This window comes from Poecilia reticulata, linkage group LG6 (genome assembly GCF_000633615.1).
Source record: "Poecilia reticulata strain Guanapo linkage group LG6, Guppy_female_1.0+MT, whole genome shotgun sequence".
NCBI classification, from domain to species: domain Eukaryota; kingdom Metazoa; phylum Chordata; class Actinopteri; order Cyprinodontiformes; family Poeciliidae; genus Poecilia; species Poecilia reticulata.
This window is the reverse complement of record NC_024336.1, coordinates 20,798,668-20,810,592: the sequence shown is the minus strand read 5'-3', so window position 1 is coordinate 20,810,592 and position 11,925 is coordinate 20,798,668. Positions and strand designations below refer to the sequence as shown.

The following is an 11,925-nucleotide window of genomic DNA, read 5'->3' as shown; positions in this document are numbered from 1 at the left end:
AGCTGTAAAGTGACTTATCATGGGACTAATGTATCAGATCCTTTTTTTATTGAGTTTAAACTTTTTTTCCCATTAGACGTTTCTCTGACAGTGTTGCAGCATGGAACAATCTGCTCKGTCCTGGACTATGATGGGATTTATATTAACTTCCTTTTTCAAAGCATCAATTCTCTGGATGAWGTTTTATTGCAGGTCAGAGATTCACTGCAAATTTCAAAAGCGTCACATACCACAGCCCGCTGCATGCCTGTTGAATGGTTTACTTACAGACTGAATCTGCTACATTTTAATTTACAATACTATTTTAGGCCTTCATATCTTTAGAYCTTCTTTTCTTAGAAAAGCTAAGGTGCTAAAGAGCTTTGAAGAAAAAGGCGTATAAATTTGYGCCCAGGACTGCTGTGAAAATGCCTGCAAATTAACGATATGGATCCTTAATGAGCTCTTCCTTCATCCTTCCTTTAACATCCGATTGTAAATATTTTTGCATAATTTGCTTTAAATGAGGCTTCTTTGCACTGATTGCAAAACCTGTTGGGTCTTGTTTTCCAGGAGACTCTTTGAAACGCAGATCTCAATTAAATCAATATTAAATCATTTTCTACCATCTTTTTTAATCGCAATGCAGGATTTTAGCCGTGTCTTCATCCTGGTGTGGGTTTGGGCCCCATCTGGACTTCCCCWTGTTACTGATGCCGTTTGTGTTGTTTGGGGATCGAAGTGGATCTTTCTTAACAGGACGTAAAGTCTATTAGGGTATTTGCTTCTTTTGCTTTTTTAAAAAAAATTTTTTTTAGGATATTACCATAATCAAGAGAATGAGTGGTTTTTAGTGAAGTAGTTTCTGTGGTTCTCATCTTTCAAAAAGAGGCCATGTCCCTGATGGGAGCCAARCTCTACTGTGAGGTGAAGACAGACCTGATCGAAAAAGCTCAAGTCCTCAAATCTGTGACCCATTTACATTCCAGRTTTTGATTATTATCATAAGGTACTGACTGTAGACAAAATAAAAAGACACAAGGTCAGTAGTGCCATTGTTGTGTTAAGACCACAGGGCCGTCCCCAGGCTGTTACCACAACTTCACATGTCCTTCTGATAATTATTTCACTGGAAGTCCAGGGACGAGGTTAAACACATGTAAATAACCTCTAAAGTCAATCAGACTCAACAACCTCGTACGGTACTTTCCAACAACAATTACTTCCTCTATTGTTACTTGCTGCAGCTGCTAATGATAACAGAAACTCCACAGATAAAATTAGATTATTACAGTTAACACAATAAGGCCAAAGGTTTGACAGACGTGCTCATAAAAATTGAAGACAATACTCAAAAGTCTTGATGTGTAAGATTCCTGACTTGTGTCTTAATTGCTTCTTTTTCTCATCAGGTGCTGGGAGGTTTTCTTAAACTTGGGTTAGTGACTTCTTCTGGMTRTGTGCTTGATTTACTRCAACGGCAGAACGCCTTAGGAGCTGACGAGATTACATGATRGGCAACGTCTGAGCCAAATCTAAAGAACGGRGAACATTTCAGCCCTGTGAGGTAATGTCCAGCAACAATCACTGACTCTGTTGTCACTTAGAGGAATACTTCAACTGCTAATAAGAACAGCAACTCTATAGCTAAAAAGTTAAAGCAACAAAGCTAATAATTTAACAGTTACACTAAAAATAATAATTGATCTTTAAGATATGCTTGYAAACACATTTCAGATCAAGAACTGATGTAAAGTACTAAAAATAGCAAATAAAAATATTGAAMATGGATTAGCTTTTATTGAAGAGATGTGAAATTCAGTACTCTGCCACAAGGCGGCGACACCTGGCTGCAGTTTACATGAAAAGAGGCTRAAAGCAGGAGGATGAGAGTRAGTCGTCTTCATGTAAATGATGGGTTTTGGTTTTCTAATGTCTGACAAAGACTCAGTTGTTTATATCTGTGTGGTTCYGGGTTGTGTTGCTTTTGTTTTGTTGTTCGGGTCCCTGGGTTTAATCAAAGTCTTCCTGTGGGTTTGATAAGTGTGTCGTCCAGAGTKAACCACGAGCAGAAGCCCGAGAGAAAGTTTACTGTTCTTTGGAACAAATTGTAATAAACAGTGATGTAAATATTCTGAATAAATTGATTAAAAGTAAAAAAAAAGAAAAGTAASTGCTGCCTGGTTCTACTCTTTACATATTACATCTAAGGGTAGTTGTTGTGAATCAGTCATAATTGAAGCAGAAAAAAGACTCAATATTCAGAATTTGTCTTTTTGTTAAAATTTGTTTGAGTATAAAATCAATACATTTTTGAAAATAAGTCTCATTGTTCTAGTAGGTGAAACGTTTTCAGTTTGTAGAGTCAAATTAGACTTTGCAACAAGTTGGGTGTTCATATCTTTTTTGATCTCATTCCCACTCATTTCTTCAGATGCAGTTTTAGATTGCCAAGTTGCACTTTTAGATTCATGCGTTTATGTAAATCTCGATAATTTAATATTTAGCATGACATAAAGTCAGAGTGGCTTTTAAAACAGTGCAAAGGAGACTTGTGTAGATAATTTCAGTCCGGTTAGGACCTTTACTTTGACATATCCTGTACATATTATCTGAAACAAAAGTCAAAATGTAAAAAAAAAAACTGCTTTCAATTCACTCTCAGCATTCAGCATTCTGCCGCCAATCTTAGAAAATCTTATCAACCAAATGCATAGGACAGGATATGAGCACAATCTCTCAGAATATTAACAAAACAATAAGATTGAAAGGAAGGCTGCCGGAGCGCTGAGAGCAACACAGAAGGAGCTGCAGGCSTTTTCAGATATAACTAATTACGATCTACAAGTGCATTCGCCACATTTCTCCTCTCAGGGAGTAAAGGTYCAATTCAGATTCTTCAACACATGGGAACACATTTCATCATCTCTTTCATTATCTACCAGTTTCCAGTCCTGCTGAATGCCTTCGTCGCCATAGAGGATGTAGTCGATCCGGCGTCCATTCCCCTTCAGTGGGATTTTCCGGCCCTTCTGACTGCTGGCAGGACACTGGTTCTTACTGGGAGGGAACACCAGGTACTCCTTCCTCCCCTCTTCGTTCTCCATCACTCTGTAAGAACAACCAGAGTCACTCGAGTTAGAGAGGCGGGCTCAACTGCAGGACTTAAAAGTCATGCCAGATTAGGTGTGAGTGGAAAATAAACATAGCGTGGTTTAACACAAGCGACAACAATGGCTGCCGAAATGTTTAACGTAAAGTAAAAAAAAGAAAAGAAAAAAAAAAGTTTGAAGCAATAAGTTTAAACCCACGCGAGACTTACTTTTGTAAACTTTCGGGTGAACTGACGTCATCGTCATAAAGGCCACTGGGATCCAGCAGAGTGCCTGCAGTAGAAACCAATAAAATAAAAAGGGCTGCAGCGTAGACATGTTTAAGTGGCAGTCTTACTAAAACCATGTTCAATCTTTTCAATGTGCATAAACAGTTAAAATGTAATTGTGTTTTGCAGTTTTCTCCTGCAGTGTTCCTGTTGGTGACTGGTTGATTCATAYACCTGGCAGGTTTTGGTTTGAAATAATATCTAACCTTCACCAACATCTTTCCTTTGACTGACTGGAATGTTACGGACCCAACTTGAGAAATAGTACGTTGAGGGAACTGAAGATCGGCACGATAGCAAAGAGGCTCTGGAGCTCATCACCAAAGATAATCATAAAAATACAACATGAAACATGCAAMACACCAGACAGCAATTAAAATAATGGTTTAATGCCAATAAAGAATTTCCCATGGATTTCATTGATCAACCTATATCGATATATATTTAAACTGTATSTATATTGTGGTCAAGCCAAGCAGACATTTGTCCACTCCAGTTGCGTAACACTAAACCATCTCTGCATCCTCTTTATCGATCTGAGGCTTGCTTTGCAATGTGGCCCTCTCAGTGAATTTTAGTGCTTTATCTCCAGAATAGCTTTCATAAAAGCAACAGCTTTTCAAGAGCGGATGCTGTTCAGCGAGGTCGCTATCTGCCTTCGCAATCCTCAGACTGCAGTGTTCTCTCATGCAGCGGAGAGATGTGACGGTGAGAGGAGAGACGAGCACTCAGAGRCGTTTTTCACAATGAGGCTGAACAACGTGATGGAAGCGGCTCCATATGAAGAGAGAGTCCAGTCAATTTACAAGTGCTCGGAGCTCTTAAGGGGAGTGGATGTTTGATGTGCAGACAGCAGTTTTCGCAACTCTAAGAGGAGATTTTTTTTACGATTACTGGAATGAAGAGGAATGAGATTTCATGCGGCAACTTTGTGCTTCACAGAGTGGAAGTTATTTACACCTCATTTGGGAAAGTGCTGTCTTGGGAAATGGAGGGTTTTTGTACCATCGTGGTGAAAATATATGTACCGTATTTTCCGGACTGTACGGCACTRCTTTTTTCCTAAGCTYTGAACCATGCGGCGTATAGTCCGGTGCGGATTTTATGTGGAACCACCAGGGGGCTCTTTAGCAGGTAGAGAATCATTGGAAGTCAAAATTGGAAATACAAMAAGAAAGCGCCCATTAAAACGGAATTAGGTTTTAATAGGGAATTGAAATTTGAGAATGTTGTTGATCAGTTAAATAGCATTGAGGGGAAAAAGAAGATTAAAAAAAAATATTACTGGGATCATGAGAATTTGAGGTATAGATATTAGGATCCAATAGATGGCAGTAGTGCAACAATAATTTATGCAAACTGCGAAGAAGAAGAAAAAAAAGAAGTGTCGGTTTACTGTCTGAATAATTTCTGACAATTTGCAACCAGGCTTCTGCCAACTTATTTACATCTGTTTACTATCCCCTGCTGTCATAAGGAGTTCAATGTGAAGGTGAAGAAGWGGAGCACAGGGTTCAGCATCTCTGTATATCACATTATTCTAGAGTGAAATGTCACAGGTTAGCGTTGGCTTAGTYCAAACTGGGTCAACAGCAGGACAATGACTCCAAACGCAAGAATCCAAATGTTCCAATGGTCCAATTTAAAGTCCAGTACTTTTGCAGTTTTGGTTTGCGAAACCTTAGGAAAGCTCAGAGAAACAAAAGTCTGGAATCCTCAACAAATGACGACGTTGAGTCGAGAGACGTGCGGAAAACTGCTGAGCGTCACTGGATCTGAAAGTGGTTCTGAAGCACGGATATATTTAGTTTTTTCCATGACTGCAGAAGAGTTTCTCTCTTCTCGGTGGTCAACGTGACCTCGGTTTCTCTGAGCTAATGAATCCGGATATCATTCACACTCTGCGTCGCACCGGAACAGAGAAACCATGCCTATTTTCACATAGTTTCCACCCACACTTCCTCATTTCCAACAGAGGCCACGGTTTCTGTTCTCGTTGGATTGTTTTCCTTCCCAAAGTACATAATGGGTCACAAAAAAAGACGGAACTTTTAACCAGGGAAATACAAATAAATACCGGATATTATTGTGAAAAGTAGCGACATGTTAACTTCAAACATGGTTTTTATAAAGAACTGACTCTTAGTGACTGTATTCTGACACTACTAGGCCATATGTTGAGGATCTTCTAAAATTAAGGTTATCCGAGGATTCAACAAGACTGAGGATGAGAAAGCTCTGGAAATTCAGTAAATATCAGAAGGAGAACTTTAGCAAGTATTTGGGAGTTATTTCTGGTGCAAAATTTAAAAAAATCATTTGATGAAATAGTGTCACATAAACACACAATTAATATGTTACAATGTTTAGTAGAAGCTATGATCACGTGACAAGGATGACCCTGGGATGTCAAAGGACCGTGAAATGAAAACTGCTGGAGCACAAATCTGACTGTCCTCAAGAACATCACTAGAGATGAAAAGACTGATGACTAAGCAAGGAGCCCTGAGAAAAGATTTAAGCTTACATGAAACAAATAGTGAACCTTTTGTCCACAATTATATGCTCATGATCAAAAAATCTGACTGATAATGACTGCAGATAAACTTTTAGGTTAAAAAAAATGTCAAATTAGAAATTAATACGTGATAAAAAACACCTTAAAATAGCTGACATGTTCAACTTAGTTATTTTGCAACTTCAAATAATATTTTGTCCTCCAAATGTATTAGCTGGTATTTTTACCTTGTCATTAAATATTATTTTATGACAATAATTTACCTCGTATGATAAAAAAACCTCCCTTGACTCATACTTACTCATTTATCTGACATTTATTTGCTTAATAGGAACTAGTCAATGCTTCATTTGTTGTTTAATGACCAAAAACAGAGATGTTGGTGAAAGTTTTAATTCTTGCAGCTTCAGATAAGCTGATTGYTTTTGAAAGCMGTCTCATGCTTGCTGGTGATAACAGGCTCTCACAGCAGCTTTCAGGTTCGATTCTTCTGTTGCTTCTTACTGCAACACAAATGTTTTTATCTACGCCAAGTCTTCTTTGGATTATCTTTGTGAAACACGGTAATCTTCACCTTCATWGATTCCTCTTTTCTATGCTCCCGCTGAGCTGCTACAGAGGAAACGCAGAGCTGCTATTTTTCCAGCTTGCTGCAAAAAAAAGATAAATAAGCTCTTCTCCAAACAAGCTCTTTCACTCTGTCCTGCCCACACTGTCCCCGAAATACCGCTGGCCTAAATAATGCTTCACATCCAGACCAAAAGCCTCCCGACTTTGCGTCACTAATGCCCATGCATCAGCCCTGCTGTGCTGGTGGTATTTTAATTCACATCCTGATTTAGCCCGAGGATGCAGATTGCAGTCCGCTCTGCTCCGAGSCCGTTTGCTGCAGCAACACCTGGGATTGTGGACGTGTCATAAGCTTCGGGTGACACTGAAATTGCCGTCGGCGTGAGGCGAACTCGAGCGGATGTGTTTGTTCTTACCCAGAGCCCACGGTTTGTCCTCCCCCGGCCCCAGGCGACATGGGTCCTTGTACTGAGAAAAAAGTGTGTGCTGCTGCTCCAGTTTGTCTTCTGCAAAAGGACAGACACACACAAACCRACCGTGGACGTTAAAATAATAGTCACGGCTTGAAATACACTGAAAACTTACTGCAAAAGTATYGATATGAATATGATTTATTTTGCGGATCTTTTTAGAGAAAGCTTTAAAAACATTTACACCATCAATCAACACTAGATGACAGCGAAGGGGATTTTATTTTTTTTTACTTTACATTTTACTTGGCACAGAAAATACATTTTCATCTTGAGTCTCTATGTTACAGATATATGTTCTAATTTCAAAGAGTTTATGATGAAGTGAAATGAGAAATCCAGTTACGTTTAAAACTATTTGTTGTGGAGTTTTAGTATTATTTGCCTGTTGTTTGCTTCTGAACACAAATCTGACTCAACAAATACACTCCTGGTAGAAATCTTCAGACCGGGAAAAGATGGCTGTAATTATTCAAATTTCATACAGTTGGATTATAACCAGGATTTAAAGAAGAATGCATGAATAAGAAATGGGAACAAGAGATCCAAATAAATTAAGAATGCAATAAAGAGTAACTGCATTAAAGCTCAAACAGGTTGGCTGTGAGCCACCAGCACTGAATGGAACTGATTCACTTTAGTGTTGTACTACTAAAACAGTTAGCAGTAATTTTACTGCAGCAAAGTTTTTACTTTTACTTGAGTGCTATCATTATGAAGTATTTCTACTCTTATTTGAGTAAAATGTCTGGCTRCCCACTGTGTCAGTAACTTCATTAAATGAAATATAAGCCTGTTTCAACCACAAAGCGCATCAGATGAACCTCTGATAAACTGTTAAACACAAATGAGATTCAGTAATAAACGTGTTGACAATTTATGTTTCAGTCACTCAAACTACTCTAGTCGATCATGCTCGACTGCTCCTCCGTGTTGCAGTTCTGCTGACCTTTACTTTGAAGGTTAACGACATCAACATCTGCACACCTGGAAGACACCAKGGTGGTGCAGGCRGACRGGAAACGGGATGCGGCTCTGATTACCTGAAGAGCAGTTATCAAAGTTGAGGTCTCCCAGGATGACATCGAAGGCCACCAGGTCCTCCAGCACCTTCTCTCCTTCGGGGGACTGAGATGAGGATTGGCGAAACTCGGCCCCCCACTGGAGGAGGAGGTCCAGCTGCTCGCAGCGGACCGACGAATCCCCTGGATTGCAAACGAAAACCACCAGAGCGTGTTTGTCCACTCTGAGCTAAAAACAGGCTCATCCAGAGGCTACCATATCTGCTTTGGTTGTTGTTTTTTTTTCTTCTTTTTTCATGTTATTACATAACGCAGGAGTTAGAGAGACTGTTAGCGTGTTTGTTAACACCGAGGTCTGCTGCATCTATCAACTGCTGCCGGTAAATCTGAGGAGGGAGGAGGCGAGCGGCAGAGGGGGAGGCAAAGGGTGAGAGCATCCGAGGGAACAGATGAACAGTGGAAGGTGTGAGAAACAAAGACGTGTCAAGATATTGGCGGGTGAGTAGGTGGCTTTGGCTTTGATTACTCTGGGCTGCAGCTCAGCTCCATGTGAAATGTTTGTGTTTTATCAAAATTTACAAGGGAAAAAAAAATGAAAGAAACTGAGGAATGTGGAGGCGTGTTTGTTGTAAATTTGTTTGCGAATGTGTTTGAACAGGAAGATTTAAGGGAAGGAAACATTTAAGGGGGAATTTGAACTTGTGCACTCATGAATGGAAATGTATTTACTTTTTTCTTCATGCTTAATAAGTTTCTGAAAAGCTTTTGGTCAGTGTTGAATTGTCAACAAGCGGGCCCGGTGAGAACGGGGCAAGAACAGTYWATGTTGTTGATAATTTACAGCSGTGGCTGAGAAAAATCCTTCAGAKGGCCACAAACGGACAGCGGACCATTAATAAGTAGCAATAAACTTTCTAAAGGTCTTTCAAAATATTCCAGATATTTTGCTGCTTGTTCAATCACTTTTAGTCCAGGACCCATCTTCAGGGAAACGTTCTGTATGTTGAGCTGCCAAACAAAATAAAAGCTCCAATGCTCTACGGATGAGCTGCCGTTGGGTTGACACAAAGTTATGCTAAAATGTAAAAACACCCCATGATGTTATTTCATTAAAGAAGGATGGATCTGATGGGAAATGAGACATTTTTATTTACGTGTCAGGAAAAGTCAAAAGATTACTTTAAGCCCGAACATTAATTTAAAGAAACAAAACACAAAAGAAAACAATCAAGAAGCAAAAAAAAAAGAAAATTTAGTCCAACTTCTTTAGTTGTATGTAAGGACAGATAAGGATTTTAGTTCTGACAATGTGACTCYAAAACAACGACTCTGCATTTCTTGTGTCCCGATTCATATTTTTKTTCTGCATCACAAACACAGCTTTCAGAAACTGTTATAGTTGCTTTTTTAAAATCCAGACACACCCTTTTTCTTTGCTCAACTTGTTTTCTGTTTTTTTATTCAACACGCTGCACATTTGCTTTTGCTAAAATACRAAACAAATGCTACCAACGTTAGCCTTTTATTACAGTCAAACCAGTTGAGAAAAGGAAGAGTCTCTGAAATGATGGTTTTTCACTCAGTTGATTAAATCAGACTGTTTCCATTTGTTGAGTCCAACATCCTGCATCCTAAATGAGAGACCTGATAACCTAAATTTGACTCCTGCCTTGATTTTCTCATATGGATCCCCAGATGGTTACATCAACACCTCACAATAGAGAAACGGGAGGATGTACAAATAGAAATTAAAATAAAGGTACCAGTAGAATGGTAACATGGTAAATAAATGAAAGAAAAGATGCTACGGTATTGTTGACAAAAAGAGGTGGGAAACAGAAAAATGAGCAGAAACCTGGAGGGATTTTAGACGCTTCCACATGTGAGGCACGGTTTGTGCATATCTGAGAAGCTCACAGGTTGCAGAAGAAAACACACCAACTGCTGCCCACCTGAAACCCCCCAGACCTYCACYCAGGYCCTGAATTATTAACTCCAGCTCATGCTCAGTTATAGAATCAGTCCGCCTGCATCTTTTGCTCGTCTCAGKRAAAAAAATTTCAGGTCTGTGTTCTCTCATCTTTCTCCCTGACTCACATCGCAGCCCCATTCACCTTAAGAGGGGGGTTTATCTTTGGTGCGTCTATAGAAGCAGCCCTGATTCTGCTATATTTGGGCCTGCAACAAGTGTAGGAGAAACCCAGAATAGCAGGAGAGGAAGGGGGGCAGAAGGGTTGTCTTTGGTAAAAAATGAGCGTGGCATTGACCGGGAGGCTTTAAATAGGTCTGTGACGCCTTCAGCAGCGTGAGGCAGTCGCCATGGGAACAGCAGACGGAGGGTTTTGACGCAGTCGTTTAGCTAAATTTCCAAACGTGAAAGACAGACATTGGTAACAGACATTCAGAGCGAAGGAGCAGCTTAGACCTACATGCAAACATTTGCACYGCAGAGTAACTGAGCAGCAGCTACTGTACCTTCTATGGCGTGGAGGTGCGTGCAGGTGAGGTATCCCACCACCCTCTGCTCCTGATGGGAGGTGCCCACGTGAACCTGCAGGGACGAGACGCCAACACAATGTCAATGAAACCGAKCCAGCAGGACCGGCGTTGTTTTCTACCTCAGCAATGTCGTAGTTTGTTTGTTGAATTAAGCCACACGGGCTTGTCTCACTCAATTTTCCTCTTTCCCGACACATTAACTAACAAAATGGTCACACAATGAATAGATAATCTGAACTACTTGGTCATAATGTTATGCCTCGATGGTTTATGCTTCTGCTTTCTCTCTGATTAAATGTCCCTGATCAAGTTGCACTTCGACCACACATTTGCTGTTGCAATCAGCAAGTTTCTTTCTGGATATTTGACCTCTGCCCTCAGGAGAAATTACAGGCTAATGACATTGGTCGATTTCCTGGCACAGGCGAGGCTTTTAGGCAAAGGTCCAAACATTTTCAACGAGATTGGTCCTTTGAGAAGAACATTCCAGAAGTTTAATGTTTGCCTAAATCAATTGAAATCAGTGCTGTAAAAAAAAAAAACAACCTTTTGCACAAATGGCAATTAAAAATGCTAATGCTTTATCTTTTTTTTTACCTGCTCTGCAATAAATTAAATATGCAATATCTTGCATTATAACATTGGTCTTGAACTTTAATAAAATAAAAAGTACAGTTTCCTATTTGGGTCTAATTCTTTCTAAGGTTATTCCCAGCAGCAAAACTGAGAACTTTCTTTTTGAAAACTCCTGCTGTACTTAGCGACGTTTAATGAGTGGTTATGTTCAAGTCTGTTTTGATTTGAACAAAAAAATATAACAAAATCTTATCCTAAATAATTACAAACAGGCACATTCTGCATCAGCTCCGTTTATCAAAGAAACACATTTGTCCCATTCTTCAAAATTATCCCAAMAGCTGCAAAGTAGCACTGAGACGCTAATGAATGTCAACATGGGAAGTTAGCTTGTGGATCCTGAATGGCACACCAGCAGAGCATTATGGGAGTTGTAGTATTAGAAACAAGACATGTAGCAGATCTTTAATGGAGCGAAACGTTCAAACTCAAACTGTTTTGCCCAGAAGAAAGAAAGTTGGTTGGAAGGGTGAGGAATAATCCAGAAACCGTGAAGCTTCTGTCCAGAGCAGATTTCAGATGCTTTCCTCCTGATCCTGCTGCTGCAACCTCTTTGCCTTTTCAGCTTGCAGGGAGACGCTCTCAGTCAGYTGGTTCTCTGCGCTGATTGTGCTCTGATAGCTTGTCTAAACGCTGGCTGCTGCAGCTGTGACATTAACATGTTGCAGCGCAGTTGATTGATGCTGCATAAAAAGCAAAGCTGCAGTGAGCTCTGCTAGAAACCTGCTGCCTTCCCTGAATCCTGATGTTCCTGCTCCAGAATACAGACACAGATCTGGTTTAACTCAGTCACATGACAGAATTGCAATTTGTGCACTTGTGTTTTTTATTTGTTTGGTTGAAACACAA

General features: G+C 39.9%; 1 protein-coding gene across 2 annotated transcripts in view; it reads right to left on the bottom strand.

The window, feature by feature from the left end:
* The window catches only part of smpd3 (sphingomyelin phosphodiesterase 3), a 63,831-nt gene that overhangs the window by 2,075 nt on the left and 49,831 nt on the right, over positions 1-11,925 (bottom strand). For both annotated transcript variants that reach the window (XM_008411768.2, XM_008411767.2), the window contains exons 5-9: positions 10,417-10,492; positions 7,963-8,124; positions 6,866-6,955; positions 3,302-3,365; positions 2,922-3,090 (exon numbers count right to left, since the gene is read on the bottom strand). In XM_008411768.2, the coding sequence (XP_008409990.1) occupies positions 2,922-3,090; positions 3,302-3,365; positions 6,866-6,955; positions 7,963-8,124; positions 10,417-10,492 (561 nt within the window). The remainder of the gene's footprint in view (positions 1-2,921; positions 3,091-3,301; positions 3,366-6,865; positions 6,956-7,962; positions 8,125-10,416; positions 10,493-11,925) is intronic.